The 24,460-nt window shown below is 40.6% G+C and overlaps 1 protein-coding gene across 2 annotated transcripts in view; it reads left to right on the top strand.

Moving 5' to 3' along the window:
• Positions 1-24,460, top strand: part of ttyh2 (tweety family member 2) — a 112,270-nt gene that overhangs the window by 71,220 nt on the left and 16,590 nt on the right. For both annotated transcript variants that reach the window (XM_015962811.3, XM_015962810.3), the window contains exons 4-5: positions 468-688; positions 7,583-7,678. In XM_015962811.3, coding sequence (XP_015818297.1) covers positions 468-688; positions 7,583-7,678 — 317 coding nt within the window. The remainder of the gene's footprint in view (positions 1-467; positions 689-7,582; positions 7,679-24,460) is intronic.

Here is a 24,460-nt window from a genome sequence, read left to right as displayed (position 1 = left end):
ATATTTTCTTCTTCTGTGTGTGTGTGTGTGTATATATATATATATATATATATATATCTGGCATTCTGGCACTGTCCCGGTGGGCCGCTTAGCCGAGTGGGCCACTTGCCCAGCTTCGAGCTTCCCAAACCAAGCCCCCGTCTCACATGCGGTTATAGAGACAAGTCCGCAAGTAGCACACACAACACCCCGTCCCTCCCCCCACATTTGGCGGGATAGACGAGCAGCAACCTTCCCTGCCGAGGGCCGACAGTATATAAAAATGCCAAGGCCAAATTTTGGTCCCAGTCCACCCCTGTATGTATGTATATATATATATATATATATATATATGTATATATATATATATATATATATATATATATATGTATATATATATATATACATATATATATTATCAGAATTTCATGGCTGTTTTAGAAACACATCGGCTCATCTGCCCTCTCTCCTCCTCTTATTCCCTGCAGGTGACTGACACCATGGGTAACATGAGGACTGGTCTGCAACAGCACCTTGCCAGGCTGGATGAGATCTTTGCCACACGAGGTGATTATGTTCAAACCTTGCGGTTCATGCAGCAGATGGCTGACAACGTAATCAAACAGCTGCTGGGCCTTCCCGAACTGGAGGAAGCTAAAGTGGACCTGGCATCTGTCGCTGATCTAACATCAAAAATCGAATATTACAGGTAAGAAATGTTCATACCTTGTGATCAGGTGTTATGTTTGTTTCTAGTTCTTGGTGGTATTGTTTAATAAAATGAACCATTCCCAAAGCTAAAAACAGACATATCCAGAGAGTGTGTTTCCCTCAAAATTTTTACATTTTGTTTACTCCCTCCATTAATATTGCACAATGTTTTTGTGGGAACAAATTTATGCAGGAGGTGAAAGTTGTGCATTCATTTTATAAATGCAAGTCGTAGCAGAAGTGTTCCAGAAATGTAGTTATTCACATCTGGGGAGCAGGCTGCATCTTTGCACACAACTGTCCACGCAGGGTTAGCTGGGAGAAATGTATGAGACGAGGCTTCCAAGGATGAGTCAAACATGCTTACAGACCTGGAATGACATCTGACATATTCATGAACAGTAAGATGAGAAATTGTCATTTGGTTCCTGGAGATGCTAATATGCTTAATAACATCAAGTTTCAAAAACAGCTTCAGTCACTAAGCACTTTATATGCATGATTCGATTTTTAAATTAAATGTAGAGAGTTACACTGTGCATCCCATGACCCAGATATATGACTTTGTTGTGGAAGGAAATTTGATTTTAGTTATGCATCATCCTCTTATGTGAGCACAAGCTCCTATACTGACACTATGTGATGCTTGATTTGTATTGGAAAATTAGCCATCATCCCATCAGAAACATGTCTGGAGTATGAACAACAATCATCACATGCAGGACTGAACCCTTGCAGAGATGTATGTCAGGAACTAAGGTCTACTTCAGCTTATCTTTCTGGAGTTTTCCCCATTCTGAAATGATGTATGATTTTTAGAAATCCGTAAAAGTGATCATCAATCAAATCAATCAATCAAAGTCATTTATTGTCATTTCTACCACATGTGCAAGACATACAGAGAAACGAAATTGAGTTTCAGTACACACAATGCAGAGATCAGACATACATGGGCAAGACACATGACAAGAATTGGTGACTGCGGTCATTCGCAACACGTGTCGCGCTACCTTAATAGATGAAAAGGAATTACATGAGGATAGGTTGGGGGAGGGAAAAAAAGGCATACCAGAGTTACTCCTGACAGGGCGTAGCTGTACTATGCAAAAAAACACCTCAAACATATAAGCACGAACTTCAACATTCACAACATGAGACTCCGTTAGGGAGGGGGGGCTGAGATCCTGTTTATCCAGGGCCAGCTGCCATGTGTGCAGCGCTCAGCCAGCTGTGTCCACAGGAGGGAGACAGATCTTGGGAGGAGCATAGAGCACATTCCTGCAGGTTGACGGCCTCGCTGTGAAGTCCACAATCTGAAGGCGGGGGGTAGGACGGGTTCCACAGCATCTGTCTGCATTCCTTCCTTCGTGGGGATGATTATTTGCAGCTTCAAGGCTGCCTTGGTGTCAGATTAGGATAACAAGACTGTGTTTGGCTCAGGCAGAGATAATTTTCCCCTCTGCTTTCAGTCTGTAACTGGTCATTCCAGTCCTTCAGTGAAGCCAATTCGGGTTATTAAACATCTCCACACCGTCCGGTGACTCTCTCCGAGATGACATCCATTTTGCGCACTAACACTGGTAACGCAGCTAAGACATTGTCCAGCTTACGATTCACCTCGAGTAACGTCCCAGTCTATGAGGTCTCCGCCCGGACGGTGCTGTCTATGGGTGCGGGTCGCCCTCCAATCGCTCCCGTCTTCCCAATTTTTCGGAAAACCAGATATCCTCCCAATTCCAATCAGAAGAAATCCAGTGATAATCAGGCCAAATATCCACATATCTTCGACGTCCTCAATGGACAGCTGAGAGAGACAGACGACCTTCCACTCGAGCATATATCGAGCATATATCTCGCTGCGTGTGTCCCATGAGGGCAAGTGGGAGCCCCCTCCTCCGTTCTCATCGTAGAAAAAATCCTATCAATCTCGTTGAATGACCAATTAATTAAATCCATTTCTGAAAAATAGTGATTTCCAGAGGAAATGCAGAGAAGCGCTCTGTAGGCAGACAGGACAAAAAGAGCCTTGGGGAAAAAAAGATAAGGGAGCAAAGCAGAAAGCGTCTGTGCTCTATGAGTGCCAAGAGAAGAAAAAAAAACTGTAAAATAATGTAAACAATACATCTTTTTTTTTTCTAAGCCTGCCCCCTGCAGAGCTAACGCAGGAGATGGGTATGGGAGACTATTTTCATATTCAGTCTGCATAAAAAATCAAGTGACCGATTATTGGTTCTGTGTAGTGAGATATGTATACCGGTAGTTCTGAACACAGGCCAAACATGCACAACCCTACTTTACTAGTGATGTCTAAACAGTTATGTTTATTTGTTTGTTTTGTTTCATTGTTTAAAGCATTACTAAGACAAATTTTTAACAAAAGATTTTAGCCAAAGAACATTTCTGGACAGATTTCAGATAGCTTTGGTGTGTTCTTGCTGTGTTTAGTTTCAAATTCCATCTTTCAGTTCTTTTTAAAACACAGAAAAGGTTTATTTACCTGCAACGTTTCATTTGCGACTGCAAACATCATCAGACTGATGCCTATGGGGGCGTCACTTACTTCGTTTATCCGCGTGCAGCAGAGGACGTTGTCGCCCTCTGCTGCACGCTCTCCCCTCTCCGATGATGCAGTCCCATGTGCGATCCAATGAGTAAACTCCATCGTCTCTGTTCATGGTCTCACATCCAAGTCTCCTTATCTCGATAGCTTCTTTTATCCATCTTTTGTGTTTCTGTTGTTCGGTGTTTATGATCCTTGTTGTTAGCACTGTTGCCTCGTAGCACGAAGGTTGCAGGTTCGAAACTCGGCTGCGGCCTTTCTGCGTGGAGTTGCGTGTTCTCCCCATGTGTGCGTGGGTTTCATCTGGGTACTCCGGTTTTCCCCACAGATCACAATATGCCCTATAGGTTATAAATTGTAAGTCACTTTGGATAAAAGTGTCTGCCAAATAAATAAACATAAACATAAACAAACTTGCAGTGGCTGAGATGCAATATTTGAATTCACCTTTCAGAAATACATAAGAGCACCAGAGTTATTCACAATTTAATGGAGCAACTTAGCATGTAAACAATGATTTTATTGAAAGAAAAGGCAATGCTGTTCTATTATGATGGAATATAAGTCATCCAAATTTGATTTATGCTAACTGACCCTGCAAATGCTAACATATTGTCACATCTTGCAATTCATATAAATATGGTGTAAATTATTAACTGACAAACAGGTCATGTTAATGGAACAGAGACAGAGATAATCGCAAACTAAACATTAAGATCTTCAGCCTAGTTTACACACTGAACAAAAATATAAACACAACACCTTTTTTGCTTCCATTTTCCGTGATCTGAACTCAAACATCTGAAAACGTGTCCACATACACAAAACACCCATGAAATATTGTTCTGAAGTCTGTCTACATGTGTTAGTGAGCACTTTTCCTTTACCAAGATAATCCATCCCACCTCACGGGTGTGGCATATCAAGGGCTGATTAGACAGCATGAATAATGTACAGGTGTGCCTTAGACTGCCTACAATAAAAGGCTACCCTGGCATGTGCACATACATGTTTCTGCATTAGCAAGTATCCTCACATGCACACATTCTGATGGAGACATTTTTCTTTTATACCTCAGTGTGTGTCAGTGTTGTGAAGCATTCCTTCACCAGGACAGCAGGGAGTGTGGACATTTTCTGGTGGGTCTGCCATACCATTGTAGTGAAGTCTAGTCAACGACTTCAACTGCTTGACGTCAAGGAGCAAAAACTTTTGCTTCAATGAAATCAACAGAAGCAAAGGAGCTGTTGACAAATTAGAAGGAAGTCACATCAAGCTGGAAATTATTTTGGGCTGGCCAATCACAGACATGCACTCTCTGCTGTGTTTAAAATTTCTATGGCCTTGTGTCAATGGATATTAGTGTCCACAGACGGGGAAGTAAAAACTAGGCTTTTCATGAGCACATCATCAGGAAAAATGTGGGTTTTTTCTCAATGTCAAGGCGCCTGGCCTTGCGAGGCAATGTCTTGTGAGGCCAGGCGCCTTGCTTACGAGGAAACTGTCCTTCCTTGGTCAAAGAAAGTGGTTAAATGGAACAGACTTGCATCACGTGACCACAGCTTCAACGGCCGTCACGTAACGTCACGTGACATGGGAGGTAACGTTATATTTCATACATATTAGTTTCAATCATTGACATATATACTGGACAATTCATTTCCATAGGCTCCAATAACACGTTTTTGTGCCAAAATGGGAGGTGGCCACCACCGCCATTTTGACAGTGTCACAGGTTCCGTCAAGCCCAGACAATTCCACAAAAGGTAAGAGAGGTGGAGCTGAGGGTGTGGCTGTAAGGCTGGGATCAACTGACGACACCCGGTCGAACTAGCTACAAGCTAACCTGAAGCTAACCCAAAGCTAACGTGGAGGTGGGAGCTAAGCTAACGGAGGTTGCAACCTAGCTACAACCGGAGTTAACTGTGCACAACACCAGAGCTTCTGAGTCAGAGATACACTGGGCTGACCGCTGGGTAAAACCGGGTGGAACACAGAGGTCTCCCGAAAGCTGCTGAAAGCCAGCAACCCGCGCAGCAGACAGAAGCCACGATCAGACAGAGATGTGCCGAGCTGCGGGGAGGGGAGAACCACAAGCCGGCCGGCAGCCCGCGCAGCAGACAGAAGCCGCGATCAGACAGAGATGCGCCGAGCTGCGGGGAGGGGAGAACCACAAGCCGGCCGGCAGCCCGTGCAGCAGACAGAAGCCGCGATCAGACAGAGATGTGCCGAGCTGCGGGAAGGGGAGAACCACAAGCCGACCGGCAGCCCACGCAGTAGCCCGCGCAGCAGACAGAAGCTGCGATCAGAAAGAGATGCTGCGGGGAGGGGAGAAACGGGTGGGAAACATCGGTCTCCCAAGAGCTCCACAAGCCGATAGTTGGAACCCAGCTCCACCAACATGTTATATTTCAACCCATTTTCTAAAGTGCAGCATTATGTTAAATGCACTGGGTTTTACCCTATTACATTTAAATTTCATGGTTAAACAGTACATGTTAAAATCTAAGCTCAGCTCGGCAATGACCTAAAATACATAAATATCATTTTACTTACCAAAAAAATGAAGTGGACTCTCTATATTAGTGTAATTAATGCCACAGCAAGTCATTTTGTCCAACAATTGCACAAATAATATCCAAAACAGAATACACAAACACAGAGACTCAAAATCCCGGAACAGTTTCCAGGCCAGACCGAGGCTCTACTGAGGCCTTTCCACGGAGCTAGCTCTGCGGTCACGTGGGTCTGATGCTCATTAATTATACTGAATTTTAGGCTTTTAATAAAATTAAACAGAAGATTGAGAAAAAAATTCAGCCCCATCAGAGTTGTCATGAGTGTAAACTAGATAATTTAAACCAAAAACATGTTTTGGTACCAGGCTGTAAACATGTTTATTTCTGCTGTGAAATTGGTATTTTTCACATGGGAGTCAATGAGGATTTGCTCGCTTCTGACACCAGTCCCCAGTGGATGAGGGTGGAACTGCAATTTTTGGTACTTCTGGGTTGGCCTCAATTTTTGACCCGAATTGTGGGGCTTGGTTTCAATATAAATATACAATGAGACTTTTACTTTTTAAAATGTGTATATATTTGTTAATTTAAATATATAAGTCAGTTACTACCCGCTAGCCATCAAGGTGAGGTTCCTTGGCATTGAGAAGGCTCAGAGTGTGTCACATCTAAAATGGCCCAGGTGAAAATGGTCTTCCCACCCTGCAGATAATTCCGCAATCTCTGAGCTCTTATATTCTACATGTTTTATTTTCGCTTCATGTGATCACTGAAAATAGCAACTCTGTGCTTTTTCGTATTCTCTGTGTAACATTTCAATTTTCACTTTAAATTTTCCCTTTTTCACATGCTTTTGCTGAACTGAATTTTCTTGAGGAAATATTGTTTCCTTTGTTAGTCTTACATGCACCCCCTCCACCCCCTCATGAGTGCAAGCTTTGCTGTTTGACTAATTGGATTAGGATGAGAGAAGCAAACACGGTGGCACTGGAGTACCCCATCTTGATGCTTCAACTACTTCCTCTACACCCAGCCAGACGAGGAAATTATCAAACAAGAAAGACATTGTGAAGAAGCTGCAGTGAAATAGAGAAGAAGGTTGAGAGAAGAAGGAAGAACATGGGAGATGAGAAAGGGAGAGAGAGAGAGAGGGGGGGGGGTAATAAAGATGATTAAAAAAAAGCTTCATTTGGAAGTAAAATAAATAAAAGAACACTGATGGAAATACAATAATTTGACAATGTGATCATTTGACAGACCTCATTGTAAAAGTGTCTTCATTAAACATTTAACCATATGTAGATTTGAAGCCATTCATTATTAACCATCTGGTCAGATTTTGCTGTGCTCAGCTGCAACTTACGTCTAGCTGATGTAACATATGGTTACACTAAAGTGGGTGGAGTTTGCCCTGAAACACACCCCTCAGGTGACAGCCATTGGATGTGTGCAGTGATGTGGAAGATACATCCTTTCGTTTGGCCTGCTTTTTTTCATTGTCACTGTCGAGTCATGGGGCCTTGCTGATCTACATGAAAATGAATATTTTCAGCTTGTTCTTTAGCTGTTTGAATGCATTATAAATGTTATTCCCATCAGAATAAGTGACTGAGTAACATTCCGTCTTGCTACAACTTGTTAGCACGGCACGCTCAAGAGGTTTCACTGTTAAATTGAATCAGCTAGAGGGATGCTCCACAATTCAGAGAATTTTATGAAGTTGAAGTTTCTCTTTACCAAATCCTGTCCATACTATGTTAAATCATGTATTCAGCAGCCCAAGTTTAATGTTCACTTGTGCCTGTATCTGCAGGTGGCTGACCTACCTGCTGCTTCTCATCCTGGACCTGATCATTTGCCTGCTGGCCTGTCTAGGACTAGCCAAGCAGTCCCGCTGGCTGCTCACCACGTGAGTCTAATATGAACTCTCAGACTGTTGTATTTACCGAAATGTGCTTTTGTAGTTCTGTCAGATTTTGACTTACATTGTAAAACAAGATGGAAATATTGAATCTGCGGGGACAAGTGCAAAAGCGTGGATTGTGAAATTAGAATTCTGACGTATTTTCATGGTGAAGATTGTTATTAAAACTGCCAATAATAATTAGTTAAGAACCTTTTAATAATATTTGATTGATGTTCTTTTTCTGTCATGATTTTTGGTTCATGAGTTCTCCTGCATTTTGGGTTATGATTTTCTGAAGCACTATATCAAGGAAAAGAGAACTTTTGCAGAAATTTTGGGAAAAACAATGAAAAAACAAGCATCGCTTAGAGCAGGTTTAATTAGAAACCATTTTTTACTTCTTATTTTTGAAAATGATGATCACTCAGTTTTTCATGCAGGCTGAGCATGCAAACAGTCTTCTACCCATATTTCCTGCATTAATCACTGAGAGAAAATAGACACTCGTTTCAGAAAATCCTGACAGATCTATGCCACACTGTAACTGAACATTCATGGACTCACCCATCTTGACTCACGAAGGGAAAGCTGTTGTTGGTTTAATGTCCGGGACACCGCAGAGAACGTCTCGGCTAGTAGAAGCTAATCGTTAGCATTAGCAACTCTACCACACAGCAGAACTCCTCCAGCCTTTGTGTTATTTGTAGAGGTTAAACATCAGCAAATGGAGTCAGTGGTGAAGTTGTATTGCTGTGATCAGCCAGAGACAAGATGTCAGAATATCAGGAAATAAGACTCCAAATCCTGCTGTTCAGCTGACTTCTACGTCCTCACACAGGCGCACCGGAGCTTTTTCCCCATAGAGAACGACTCACATGGCATTCATTCCTTGTAAAGACCACTGCTAATGTATTAAAAATATAAGTAAAGTTGACCTTCAACATTTAAAAAGTTGACAGAAAATTGAAATCGTTTTATCTTTTGGAGATTTTACAAAATATTTATCTTAGTGTTACGATGTCCGCCACAAGTAAAATCTGACATGTTGAAATTTCCTAAATGTTAGAATATATGTTTTACTCCAAAAAAACAAAAAAACAATTTTTTTAACCAGAAATCACTTATCAAAATTTTGTCATTTTTGTCCTTTTACCCATTGTGTCTCTTATAGGACCATGCAATTTTCCTTCAAATCCTTTGAAATTCCAAAAAGTGTCCTTGAAGTTAAAATGGAATTAATAAAAAAAGTGAATGTGGTGCAAAAGTTGATTTATGTCAGTAATTCAAATTTAAAGATGAGACTAATACATTCGACTCATTACATGCAAAGCCAGATATTTCTGCCTTTATTTGTTACCTTTGGGATGATTATGGATTACAGCAGATGAATACCCCACATTCTAAATCTCAGACAATTAGAATATTGCGTAAAGGTTCAATTTTCTAGAATCAAAGTGTCACACTCTGATCAGCTAATGAATCCAGAACACCTGCAGAGGGATCCTGGGCCTTTAAAGGGGGACTAGGCCGTTCTGGCTTGCTTTTAGCACCCCCTAGTGTTTTTTAGTGAAAGCAAAAGTGAAACTTATCTCCTCATTGTGCGTTTGTCTTTTTAAACACCTGACCCCGGTTTCACACTGCAAGCATCACCGGAACGGAACAGCAGCGGAGCGGCTCACTCGCAAACCTCAAAGCGGTCCTTTTCACACCGGGAAAGTCTTGGCTTGGTCACCTAGTCACGGCTTCCTCGCTGCGCCTCGCTGTACCTGTGAGATTCTAAAATCCCTCGAGACTTCCAACACCTTCCTCATCGAGAGATCACAACTAGGGATGCACCGATCAGGTTTTTTGTTGCCGATCACCGATACTGATATCAAAGAATTCTGATCACGATACCGATCGATGATACCGATCACATGGAATGGCCAGAAATTTTCTACAACATTATGAGTGCTACAGACTACATAATCTGGGAATAAAGGAAATGTAACATAATCTAAAATGGTCTGTATTAATTTAGACAAAAACTTGTTTTTATCTTTTAAGAGAAAAAAAGTCTTGCAGCACTGTCAGTGTTTTTATTTCTGACCATTACTTGCAAGCTTCCTGCTCAGAACCCAAGGTTTAGACATGAAGATGTCTCTTGGATGAGAGGTAAAACATTTTCAAGATAACCAGAAAACTCTAGCTGCTTTAATAAAATCTCTTAAGATGATCATGTCCAGGAAAACTGAAGCACTTAAATGTAGCTCCTATCAGTAACAATCTAACTGATTCAAACATTAACGCCTCTGTCAGTGCGCCCCAGGGCAGCTGTGGCTACATCATAGCTCATCACCATCGGTGTGTGAATAGATGAATGATTCACCGTAGTGTAAAGTGGGTCCTTACTCTGTAAGGCGCTATACAAGTGCGGGATCGAGGAGGGTTGCAATTGTGTACAGAGGCTCAGATTCCATGTCCTTGAATCTCTTCTTGACAGATTCCAAGAGCGTGGCTTTGACCATTTTTACACCATGGTCAGTCTCCTGTGTTTTCTCAAGAAGACGAGTTAAGGCTTTGATGGATGGAATTACATCCGCAGCCGATGCATTTGATTCACTTATCTTGCGTGTGAGCTCGTCAAAGTGTTCAAGCAGTGAAATCAGATTTTCAATCAATTTCCACTGGCTAGGGATGAACATGCAAGGCAGATCATAGTCGGCTGCATAACTGCAAAGGGCGCGTTTCTGTTCCACTAAACTTTTTAGTATAGCAACAGTACTGTTCCACTGGGTGGGTACATCCTGTTGTAGCCATTTGAGCTGCTGGGGTTGGCTTTCTTTCTGAATGTCGTATAGTCTGGAGTAAGCAAGCGTAGAATGCTTAAAATGACCGACCATGCGTCGCCCAGTTGCGATGACGTCAATCACTCCACGCTGTGCCAAAACACCCTCATTCACAACAAGCTGGAGTGTGTGTGCCATACACAGCAGGCTTGGTAAACCAGCATCCTTCATAGCCTTCGCCATGTTACTCGCATTATCCCGTAGGATAACATGTACTTTTTGCTTTTGGATCCCCCATGTTTGGAACATGTCTGTGAAAGCTTTAGCGATGGCAGCCATCGTGTGTGATCCAGGAAACTCTTGTGAGTGAAGCACAACTCTCCTCAGCTCGAACTTTTCATCAATAAACTGTGCAGTTAAACTCAGCATCGATATGGTACTCACACTAGAACTCCAAATGTCACTTGTAAAGCCGACTGACACAATTTTGACATCCTGGATAAGGCTTTGGATCTGACTGTAGATACTATTAAATAGCTCCAGCAGGCATTCATTGGTGAAATATTTACGACTAGACAGCGTGTAGCGTGGATCCAAGCAGTTAATGAGGCGTTTAAATCCGATGTCTTTGACAACAGAAAATGACCGATGGTCAAGCCATATGAATTCCATTACCTTATGATTTATTTATTTATTTATTTTTTGTTGCTGTCGCTGCTGTAAGGTTGCTGTCGTTTATATGTCTCTGTTACACCCAGCTGAGTTAGCGGTGTCACTGCTGCGCGCTGCTTTTTTCTCTCTGACTTAGCAGCAGCCAAAGTTGTAAACGTGGTGTACTCCTTGGTGTGAGAAACTTTCAAATGTCTTATCAGGTTTGTTGTGTTGAAATTCTTTTGTAGCATTCCTCCTCGGGGTATCTCCTTTGCACACGCATTGCAAACTGCTAATTTGTTTTCCTTTTTGAACACATTGTAAAACTTCCATACCGGTGACGCCATTTTCAATGTAGATGCTTTGAAGAGACCACGCCCCAATAGGAGACCTGGATCTGAGAAGCGGAAAATATTGCCCTGGCGGCAGTTTGCTGTAAATGTCACCTGATCAGCCTGCTTTGATCTGTTTTGAAAACTCCGATCAAAACCGATAGGGGCGCTATCGGCCGATTGGGATCAAATGCCGATCCATTGGTGCATCCAACAAAGCCGTTCGGTCACACGTGCTGACGTAAATTATATATAACATCGCAACATTGCATTTTATTTTGAAAATAACTGGAGATTTTACACTGAAACCATGTGTGGTTTCCTGTCTCGCACTATGTGAACTCCGGAAATTGACGTGTCCCAGAAGCGGCTCGTGGAAAAAATAGAACTCGATCTTTAGCGGCGCGGCATGCCGCTTTTGGGACAAGCCTGAAAATTGCCATGTCGTGGCTGGTTTGAAACACTCCATAGACTATAATTGGATTCTTTTTGAAGCGGTGCCACTTTGCTGCCGTTCCGTTCCGCTGATGCTTGCAGTGTGAAACCGGCTTTACTGTCCACCTGTCCAGGAATTTTGAGATAGAGTATGTGAAGATCTGTCAAAGTGTCTGAAATGTCATATCCCAACGTCCCCCTCTCTTTGTTTACTGGGAAACCTGGACAATGTCCCGATTGAAACATCTTTGGTTCATGTGGTTCTGACTGCCATATGCATCGCTAAGAAAACTATCCTCTTGAATTGGAAAAATAGAGAAACTCTCTGCATTAACCAGTATAGAAATCTTTTGTTAGATCATATTACACTTGATATAGCCTCTGCTTCCACTTCAGATCAATCTCTCTGGGCTCCTTTGATCGGTTCCATCACATAGCGAGGGTAGGGGGCCGTTGATGTTGTCCTGCGGGATGGGGGGGGGGGGGGTCTGAATTTGGAGTATCCGGATGTTCCCTGGAGGTGGGTTCACTGGGGGTGTCTGGGACTGGGGGGCCGTTGCCCCCCTCTGGAGGTGCTTGGGTTGCCTCGGGGGGTGGACTACTGGCGGTTGTGAGTGGGGCCCCTTGGGGATCTTGGCGGCAGCCATGGGTCACTGCCTGGCAGCTGCATTGCCCTTGGGCTGGTCTGGGTGGGGGCCTGGGGGCTCAGGGTTTGGGGGTGGCCGGCCGCCGGTGGGGTTCTGGGCGGGGCCTTGGGGGTCGGGTCCTGACATGTATGCTGCTGGGAAGAAGGCAGGAACATGCAGCAGTGCCTGGCCCGGGTTCGGGGGCCTCAGGTAGACCTTGGCTCCTCTGCCGTTCCATCACAGGGGAGGGGGAGGTCCAGGAGGGGGAGGACCCAACCTTACCTGGATGCCCCATGTCTTATATATTCTGGAAGTTGTGCAAATGCAGGGATGGGCATAGATATTCTGCTGGGGTGGGGCTGAGTTGGTGCCCTCGGACTCCGTGAGGCTCTGTAATGCTGCTGCTTTGGGCCCTGGCAGGATGGGTTGGGGTCTCCATGCCCTGGGTGCCAGTTTGACAACAATCTAAGTTGAATTACTAAAATAAATGGACTTTTACACCATATTTTAACTTCACCTGAATATCAGAGCACATATTTTCTGTTTAAGTGGTCCCGTCTCTCACATAATCCATAAATTTAAATGCATTAGTTTTACACTCAAAAAAGTTGAGGTTGACCTAAGACTTTCATCACAGCTGGTTATTGGCTTCATTTCTTTTTATAATTGGCCAGTTCTTATGTATGTTCAAAATGAAGTGCATGCGTCTCACAAGTGTGTGGTTACCACGGTGATCCTAATGAGCCACTGAAAACAACTTTAACATTATTTCTTGGTTTTTGTTGCATTCCTTATGCAGTTTTTGCATCATAACATAAACACTTTGTCAGGACTCTGATTACTTCTACTAAATCCCACATTAAATTCAGATATTTGTTGTAATCAAAATTTTGGGCATCACAGAAAATTTCATCCAAATTTTACCAGTTATGGTATAATGGGACGATGAGTAGTCTTTTCACTAGAGCAGATACCAGGAATTTGTTGGGGGAGTAGTGGCTGTTCTGTCTCTTCCCATGGGAAGTGTCCAGTGTACAAGACAGCTAAGCCCCTGGATCACATCCATGTACAAACATGGCTCAGCTTGCCTTGTCGTATTTGACCATTTGCCTCTCAGTGTTACCAGCAGGAGGCTGAACTTGCTCGGAGTGTTGCCGCCTGAGTGGCTTTGTTCTACAAATTGAACTGTAGAGCTGTGGAGAGATGGGTGCTGAGCCATCAGATGGTATCACCCATATAACTTCCTGAGGATTGTTATTCCAGTTTAACACTTGACCTGTTTTAAAAAGCTTTCGGCGCGGAAAAACATTTGATTAGAGAAACTGACTCTGAAGCTTAAAATAGCATGTAATTAATATTTTATCTTTCTCTTTGAAAGTATTTTCTACATTAACATTTCATTGATTTGACCATTTATAAAGTACAACTTTACTTCCTCGCGCATTGCATCTCAGATGTTTAATAAATTCATTATGCTTGTACAACATTTCTGTACCGTATTTTCCGGACTATAAGCCGCTACTTTTTTCCCACGCTTTGAACCATGCGGCTTATAATGTGGTGCAGCTTTACTGAAGATTTTCCTTCACCTGCCAGGGGGTGCTTTAGCAGAAAGTGAAACAGGTGGAAGTCAAAAGTGAAAATTGAAGAAAGTGCTCATTTTAATTTAGCACATGCAAGCAGCCGGCACGACTAAGAATTTCTTTCAAATCCATACCCCTTCATCATGGAAACTACACGAATGAGTTCATATGATGCCGCATTTAAGTTGAAGGCCATCGATCTGGCAGTAAAGGAGGGAAACAGTGTTGCCGCACGTAAGCTTGGCATGAATGAATCCATGGTTCGGCGCTGGAGACGGCAGCGGGAAGAACTCATTCAAGCCAGTTTCACCCGGGGATGATGACAGCAACACGGAGAGCGACACTGACATCGCCACAGAAAAGTTATGTGATAAAGCGCAAGAGGAAGATGAGAGCGAATGACTTTTTCTGATAGGCAAGTGTGTTTTATTTACTAACCAGGCATGTTTTGTGTGCAGTTTTTATTTTCTAATCATCCAGGGCTTATTAATGCTGTGTCAGTGCTGTTCTTTTCTTTTAAACATGCATGCAAATGACCGGTAATAACGTGTCAGTTCTGTTTTTATGTTATAACCATCTAGAAATATGAACACTATCAGTGCTGTTTACTTTTCTAAACTTGCAGGCACGTTCACCCGTGTTTAAAATTTGTTTTGTTGAATTAAAACAACGAAAAACCTCCATGTAGCATCTTTCTGTCTAATTATCTTATGCTACATACATGCGCTGTGCGCCGGAGACCTGCATGTGGCTGCTGCGCTGCGGCTTTTATTTGAGTGTGGCGTGTGTGTGTAGAAAACCTTTTTTTTTTGTTGGTGCGGCTTATAATGAGGTGCGCTCTATAGTCCGGAAATTACGGTAAATATTTTATTCTCAGTATTAAAGTGATCTTCAGAGGACATACCTTAACACACCTTCACTTGAGCTAAGGGTGTGAACTGCAGTAAAAGTGTCCCACTAACCACAAAGCCTTCACCCTTTAACCCCGCTACCCATGCATGAGGTGAGTCGGTGTCAAGTGTCTGCCCTCCCAGTAGACGCTATTATCCAGTCGAGTGGAAGTGGTTGGAAGCAAATTACACTCTGGAGGCCAACCAACTCATTGTGGGACTCAGAATCAGCTGACTGGGTGTGACCACGACACAATAAAACAGCTTTGATATGAGTTTACACAACTACAGAGACAAACTCAAACTCTGCTGTTTAATATTTTTATTCTGTTTAGAGGTGATGCACTCGGTAGCTCGATAGTCACATGAAAATAAACAATTTAAAACGTGTATTCAATAGGAATGAGTTTCTGTGGTATTTTGCCTTAACAACAGGAACTCTGTGGGTTGAAAGTGCTGGTTCATGCATAAAGTAAAATATTTTTTCAGCAGCCATGAAAAAGAATATTCATAAAGAAGTGAAGCTCCAGCTGAAGGTTTGTGTACAAAGAAATAAACAGTTTTACTAGGAAGCAAACACTTTTCATGTAAACTTGAACGTTAGCTTTCCCAGCCAGCTCTCTAACCAACATAACCCAGCAAATAGAACAGAACCAAACTGAAGTCACCAGGCGATTGTAAAATGACGTTTTCATGACTCACATAAACTCTTTTAGTCGTGGAAGTTCAAGTAAGCCGAACATTTTTGTACACATAAGGCTTTTATTGTTTAGTAACAGTAAATAGAACATGAAGATAGATCAGGGGTCTGTGCCTTTTCTGCTGTTAAAAGTTAAAGCCATGATGTCTTGTTTTAAAGAGGCAATATGTAGTTTTTAACTGTTAATCTCTGGAAATTTCCATCAAAATTTGGTTGAAAATGAATTAAATGATGCCCAGTTGTTGAAAAATATTGATGGCTTTGTAACATATGACCATAAAAATCATGTATAAAATACAAGGGAGCGGGTTTTAGATGTGATGTTTACTTCTACAGGAGCCCATCAGGACAAAACACATTTAATGATTTGTAACAAATGGTTAAAAAACTTTCACCTGTCATAAACAATGTTGTTTCACACATTTACCCCTTCATTCGTTGCCAGCGATGAAAGGGAGTCTGATGTGTTTGTCATTTTGTTGGAGGTTGTGATCCCAGAGATATTTGACCCTAATGGCCATCCCTTGGTAGGCCTTACTTGAACACAAAAATACCGCTTGCTTGAAGTGATTTAGGTATACACTTCCCCCTGTCACCAGGAAAAATATACATTGTCACTTCATTAATTAAATAATGCACTTGATTGTTTAATTTTTTAGCTTACAGGTCATTATTGACAAAAAAAATGTTCATTTTAATTTGCAGCAAACATAAGGATGGGTTTTTATGATAAAGCACAATTACTGAATATCTAATCTGAAAGATAACCCAGATCAAACCTCCTAGTGTCATGAAGTGGAGTTGTTGTTGGGACCCAAATGCATGAAAGCAGGCAAAAGATGAAGGTTTAATAAATAAATAAATAAATAAACAAACAAATAAATAAATAAATAAATAACAGATTTATTTGAATAATGGATGGCGTGACAAGGTTCTGGCACAGACCAGCACAAACAGAGGGTTTAAATACATGAGGATAATCTGGGAAACAGGTGGATAAAGTAACGAGGGGCAGGTGAGTTCAGTCAACACTAACGAATGTGTTGCACTAACAAGAGAGACGAGACACAGGAGGCTACAGGAGCAGATGTTCACACCTAGTGGTTGGTTTCAGTAGATGCTCCCTCCATGTGAACAAATCAATGTTCTCATGATTAAAAAATAAAACATTCATCTCATATAATAATGTTTATTTTTGTGGGATTACACAGATCTTACCTGGCTTATTCAATTCAGTTCAGTTTATGAATATAGAGCCAAATCACAACAAGAGTCGTCATACTTTGAGATTTATCAGCTTGTAAAAGTTCGTAGCTAGCTTGACTACAAACCAGACATCAGCATATCGCATATGTGATGTCACCACAGAATCTCCTCTCTAGCGTAGTTGGCAATGACCACATGGCCAGATTTATGGTGGTTCTTTCCTCCTGACGGAAGAATTTCAACTTTGCTGAATTTACAGCCATTTTTCTTCTGTTTTTCTCCGTGTCTGGTTCGATGATGTCACTTTTGTGAAGTGCATCTGTAGTCCTTGACTTATTTCACACAAAACCTAAAATAAAGTTTCCCCTCTTTTGAAAATAAGTGTGTTCCTGGTATTAAAATGCATCTTTAAAACTCACGGACATCATATGTGAAATCCATGGCACATAGCAAGCGGAATTAGAAAATAGCATTTTTAGCCCCATTGACTTGCATTCATTTTTTTGTTCTTTTGGGTACCCATGGTCTGGAAGTAGATGGGTGTGACCTAGGCTCCTTATACGTTAGAAGGGATGCACAGACTCTGGTTTCAACAACACAACATGGCAGCACCTATAGATGGTTTATCATGGCTTCAATCTTCAGCCAAAGGTAAAGGAAAATAGATTTTCCTATCTTAGGCCTATATCTGTGGTTGTTACTGAGCATTTAAGTATTTCAGTATGAGTAAAACGTTTAGTTTGTATATCGCTTATTAAAGCTTAACTGCACTTCCACAAATAAAAGGAGATCTTGCAGTGAGTCATGGGGATGTCAGCTTGAATTGGCCTGCCTGCTTCACTTTTCTCATACATTTCCTCTGGGCTGTAGAGAGTTAGATAGCTGATAGAGTTGGCATTCAAGATTATCATAAGAGTGTTTTTTTTTTTAATTTTTATTATTATCTTTATTTCATTCAATAAAAAATAACACAACAGACACTAAACAATATTCATGAAAACACAATATTTATTTGAATGAAAGGGAGCAGATAGAAGAAAAATCTTATTATTTCTACCCCCTTTTTAAACTTAAATATCAATTTATATTTGTGCAGTCCCTCACCAGTTCTTTCAGTCCCGTAACTGTTCACATTTGTTAATTATTATGTCCACATCAATTGTCCGTTGTCATATCCACTCAACACACGTGATTTAATGTGTAGACTGAACACTTTTAGAGTTCTTGACTCTTTCCATTCTCTGTCCAGGCAATTCCACAACTTCACACCATTCACAGATATACTCATTTCCTTCATTCTTGTTCTAAATCTAGGTTTTTTGAAGATTTCAAATCCCTTCAATGAATAACTGCTATCTCTCTTTTCAAATATATGCTGAATATTCTTTGGCAATGTACCTTTATTTGCTTTATACATTATATGCAATATTCTCCAGTTGACCAAATCATGAAATTTAATTACTTTATATTTTATAAATAATGGATTAGATGGAGCTGTACTATGAGTGTTGTCTATAATTCTCATTGCTTTTTTCTGCAAAACAAACAAAGGTTGTGTATATGTTCTATATGCAGTTCCCCAGATTTCTACACAGTAATTTAAGTATGGCAGAATCAGTGCATTGTATAGTAATAACAATCCTTCACTATTAAGTAGAAACTTTACGCTATATAATACTGCAATGGCTTTGGCCACTTTACCTTTTATATAGCCTATGTGTGATTTCCAGCTTAGAGCTTCATCAATCATTACTCCCAAAAATTTGATTTCTTTTACCCTTTGAATTTCCATGTTATCTATTTTTAATATTACGTCTATATTTTCTTTGTCATTAAATAGAATGAAATTAGTTTTTTTAAGATTAAGTGTTAATTTATTTATATAAAACCAGTTTTTAACTTTTATCAGTTCAATATTTATCACATGAGTTACTTCATTTATATCAGACCCTGAATAAAACAGTGTTGTATCATCTGCAAACAAAACAGAACCTAGTTTGTCAGACACATTTACCAAATCATTGATATACAGGTTGAACAATTTTGGTCCAAGGATCGACCCTTGTGGCACTCCATAAGCAATATTTCGTAGCTCTGATAATGCCATTTATCTGAACATATTGCTTTCTGTTATCTAAATAACTTCTGACCCATTGATGAGCAACCCCTCGTATTCCATACTGATATAATTTTTGCAGTAACCTTGAATGATCGATAACGTCAAAAGCTTTCTTTAAGTCAATAAAAACACTAATAAAGTATTCTCTATTGTCTATTGCTTCAGATATTTTCTCTGTTAAATCCATTATTGCCATTGTTGTTGAATGTTGGGTCCTGAATCCATACTGTTCATTATGTAAGACCATATTTTTTTCAATAAATTTATCCAACCGTGATGCAAAGACTTTTTCTAGTATTTTGGAAAACTGTGGAAGTAGTGACACTGGCCTATAATTTGTGAAATTATGTTTATCACCATTCTTAAACAGTGGAACCACTTTTGCTATTTTCATAGCATCAGGGAAGACTCCAGTAGAAAGTGACAAATTAGATATATAAGTAAAAGGATCAATAACAGATTCTATTATGGTCTTTACAGTCATCATGTCCAAATCCTCACAATCAGTTGATCGCTTATTTCCACAGTTTTTTACAATTTCTCGTATTTCCTCCTTTTCTACTTTGCCAAGGAAAATACTACTGACATTATTTACTGCTGTATTCAAATTGTCTTCAATTAAAGTGTCATGACCCATCAAACTCCTCCCTACATTTACAAAAAAATCATTGGAATCATTAGAGATTTCTTTTACATCATAAATGTCTACATTGTCCTTGACAAAGTAATTTGGTACCTTAGATGTAGTTTTATTTCTGTTCGTCACACTATTTATTATTCCCCATGTAGCCTTTGTATTGGCCTTATTCTTTTCCAATAATTCACCATAATAATCTTTTTTCCTTTTCCTAATTATTGCTATTAATTTGTTTTTATATTTTTATATCGGTCTTCTGTTACTCTTGTCTGTGATTTTAAAAAATTCCTATACAGCTGTTTTTTTTTTGCACATGCATTTCTTATTCCTTTAGTCATCCATGGTTGATCTACCCTTTTACCACTACTTTTGAATAATTTGCAGTTATTATTATATAATTTCATCAATTTTTCCATGAAGGACTTATTTGCAGTGTTGACATCCCTTACATATACTTCCTCCCAATTCTGCATTTCAAGATCCTTCTTTAGCGCTTCCCATGCTCTAAATGATCTATCTCGTTTGTAATTTAACGAGGTTTCTTGCTTTATCAATTGTTTATTTTTCAGTACTGCAAAGACAGGCAGATGATCACTAATATCAGCCATCAATACCCCACTCCTCAATACATCATCTTTTTTATTTGTAAATATATTATCAATTATAGTAGCACTATGTGCTGTGATCCTGGTTGGTTTGGTGATTAACGGAAATAATCCTAAACTGTACATAGAATTGATGAAATCATTTGTTTTCTGTCCAGCAGGCAGCTCTATATTGATATTAAAGTCTCCACACAAGAGCAAGGTTTTGTTCTTTATGTGATCGCCCAATTCACTGATTCTTTCAGTGAATGTTTTAATACAAGCACCAGGTGCTCTATAAACACAACCAACCAGGATATTTTTTGATGTATTATTGGTAATTTCCACAGTTATTACTTCCATGACCCCATCCTCAATCATTGTCATGTCTTCAACTAATTTACATTTCAAATCTGTTCTAATATACAAAGCTACCCCACCTCCTCTTTTGTATGTTCTATTAGCAAAAAAAAGTTCATATCCCTCTATTTGAACTTCATCCATCATGTCGTTCCTGAGCCATGTCTCGGTTATTGCAATCACACTAAATTTATTTTCAAGATTACTGAAATAATCTTGTATTATTTGTAATTTACCAAACAAACGTCTACTGTTGATGTGGATAATTGATAGCCTATCTCCTGTGATTATCTCACTGTTCAATTTTTCATCTTCATAATAGTCACAATTTATGCTTAAATCAAAAAAGCTTTCATCTATCTTATTATCAATGTCATATATTTTATCCTCTGTGTCCATGTAAACTAATTTATTTCCTCATTTTTTTACTATTCAGTAGCCCTACTGGTAACCTGCAAGTTCTTCATAATTTTTATTTTCTTTAATTTATCAGTATTTCTTATCCATATTATTCACTTGTATCTTTCTAGTTCTGCCATTTCTTTGATAACCAAAATCTTTGCCTGCTCTGGAGACCCGTTCAATTTAATGAACACTTTGCAGTTTGAGGTCCATGTTGATTGTATTTTTTTCTGCTTTCTCAGAAGTCTTGCTTGCCTTGCTATGTCTGCATATTTCTTAATGAGGTGTTCGTTTATATATACATTTGTTCCCTTCAGCTTTCTTCCTTGTTTAAGCAATTCTTTCTTTTGTTTTCTGTTCACCAATCTGATAATGATTGCAGGTTTCTGATTTTTGTTCTTACTTGGAAGAGGATGGCACCCCTCTATATCCTTGCTATCTATGTTTATCCCTTTGCTGCCAAGAAAGTCTATTACCTGTTTCTCTAAGCTGTTTAATTCATGCTCTGGTGGATCTCTACTTTCTGCTGCTGTTACCCTAGCATAAGTCCTGTGCATTGTTTCAAGTCCAGTCACTATTACATCATTTATTCTAGAGTATTGTTCCAGCTCAGACACTCGAATTTCCAGCATAGCAATTCTTTTGTCCTTTTCTTCATTTTGTCTTCTCAAGTCTTTGACCTCTTCTACTAATTCCAATATTGCTTTCTGCTGCTTCGAGATTGTTGACATTTCTTCTGACATGAAGTTTAGTGATCTCTTTATGTCTTCCAATTCCTCCTCAGTCACGTTATTATTTTTTTTTGGAGGCATCCTTGTTCACTCACCCCGTTAGTTGATAGTGGGTTCTGGCTTGGCCCGTCGCTTAGCTCCGCTGTTTAGAGGTGAAGCCGGCCCTGGTCTGGCGGTTTGCTCCACCAGCTGATGGTGAAGCAAGACAGGCCCGGTCTGGCGGTTAGCTCCGCTGTCTGATGGTGACGTTGGGCCGGTCTGGCGACTAGCTCTGCTAGCTAGTAGTGACTCGTGCCCTGTTTGGCAGTTAGCTCCGCTAGCCAGTGGGGACGCCGTCCCGGTCTGGTGGTTAGCTCTGATGAGAGGTGATGAATCCGGCCCGTTCTTGTTTCCGTTTGTCGATGGTGGGTTCCGGCTTGGCCCGTCACTTAGCTCCGCTGGTTTAAAGGTGAAGCCGGCCCTGGTCTGGCTGTTAGCTCCGCTTCAGCTCGTCAGTTCGGCTCTCCGAGTTTTCGGGTTCCCGGAGCGGTTGTCGATGCGGTGGCAATGAAGCAGCGCGTTCCCTGGGCTCCAACTTGTTTTGCACCAACCACACAGTCGTTTTGCTGAGGAACCTGAAACTGAGGACTCTGCTGGTGCTCACGGAAGGAAAAACACGTCCAGGCGTTCAGAACCGAGCATCCGTGTCGTCTCGGAGTTTGGCCTTTTTGTTATTTCAGTCCCACAGAGCTGTTGAAACAGCTACTCTGTGATCCTCTATGCGTGATCGACGGTCCAGCTTGGTGTTTCTAAATTTCACAGTTTTGATTTGGAGCTGGTTTCCTTTTGTCATCATTCTGCGAGACCAACTTTGCTTCCCTGTTAAACTGTTTGTTACTCTGCACACAGACCTTCAGCTGGAGCTTCACTTCGTCCTTTTGACTGATGTTTGAATTTCTTGTCATCATTAGAAAATGTTTCCCCTGCTTTGTTTTACATTATAGGGCCACCAGCAGCAAGTATACAGACTCAATTTGACTGAGAAAACTTGGTTTTTTGGGCAAAGTTTAATTAGTCGTGATGTTCATTTTGTATGGAGCTAACTCAGTTGCAGACAAACTTCTACTGGAAACTTCCTTCAAATTTGATTAAACGTCTATAGTGGCTTATCCGATATTTGGCTAACAGTCAATTCCAATGATTATTGCCAACATTTTAACTCAGCCATCTTTTCTCACTGTTTTTACTGTTTTTTTAAGAGTTACAGAACGTTGCATGCTAGGATGATGTCGACACCAAAACAACAAAAAAAAATCGGAGACTCACCTCTTACATCAGGAAGAATCAGCGCATTTCGGAACCCAGCAAATTGCATCAAGTCACTGACTAGTGTCATCGACTTTACAGCAATCCTCATACTAAGCAAGCATTTAGCGACAGTGGAGAGGAAAACTCCCTTTTTACAGGAAGAATCCTCCAGAGGATCCTGGCTCAGTATAAGCAGCCATCCACCACGACTCACTGGGGATCGAGAAGACTGAGCAGACACACACGCATACACCAACACCAGCCCACACACACACACACACACACACACACACACACACACACACACACACACACACACACACACACACACACACACACACACACACACACACACACACACACACACACACACACACAAAGACAAAGTAATGTGTCTATAGTTATATTGTGATGTCTTAGTAAATATTCTATTTGGTGAGAGGTAAACTTTACTGTATTTATCCTAGTGAATCTATAATTAAACGGGTAAACTAGAAGTAGCACATTCAATGTCAAAGAAAGCAAAAAGTTATTATCAGGAGAGGGAGAATGTTCAAGTGGTTAGCAACAGCGTTCAAGCCGATGGTCCCCTCCATGAGGCCACCACAGCTCAGCAGAACATCATTGTAGCTTCTTCTGGGGAGAAAAACACAGAGAAAGAAATAAAGTTAACAGCTGAAATAGCAGGAAATAATACAGTTAAAGAGCAAATTGTAGAAGAAAGTAGTCGAGTGTGGAAAGTGGTCTGTATGTCCTCCAGCAGTCTAAGCCTATAGCAGCATAACTACAGAGATAACTCTGGATAACCTAGCCTTTTAGATGGAGGCATGTTGGAGGCAGGGCATGGGAGAGCCGTCTTTACCTACTGTACACTCCACCTCCCTATATGAAAACTTATAATATACATATGAACAAACACATTGTTGCTGTTGGTTAATTTTGCTGGGACTCAGATTCTGTTAGAACCTCCTGCTGAATCCAACTTTTTGCTTTTCCACATTTGCCTCAATTCCTTCCAGTTGTACCAGCTCAGCTACATGTATTCATGATGCACCACAGCAAAGCGTACTTGTGTATATAGTATACAATAATAATGACCTTTCAGCAATGTTCTGAGTGCAAAATGGAATAGACACATGCCTTTTAATATTCATTAAGGTAATAAAAGGTTTCACTACAATATGAAAAGCTAAAAATTTAGGTCAGAGGTTTGAAATTGAAGAAACACTAAAAGGAGTTTGATGATTTATTAAAATGCAGCTGTCCAAAGTTGGCAGAGGGAATGCTGGTACTGAGTTACTTTTATTATTACCCAACATCCAAATCAGCCAGAGGGTTTATCAAAGGTCTTCTGGCTAACGATAGTGAGATTTGGGATGATACATTTATATTTTTAGTTCTTAAATTTGCTGACAACACAAACAATATTTATGAAATGTATTTTTTTCTTTGTTTTTTGGGACTCTGTCGGTTG

Source organism: Nothobranchius furzeri, chromosome 16, assembly GCF_043380555.1.
Source record: "Nothobranchius furzeri strain GRZ-AD chromosome 16, NfurGRZ-RIMD1, whole genome shotgun sequence".
Lineage (NCBI taxonomy): Eukaryota > Metazoa > Chordata > Actinopteri > Cyprinodontiformes > Nothobranchiidae > Nothobranchius > Nothobranchius furzeri.
The sequence above is the reverse complement of the archived record's forward strand: the minus strand, read 5'-3'. Positions and strand labels throughout refer to the sequence as shown.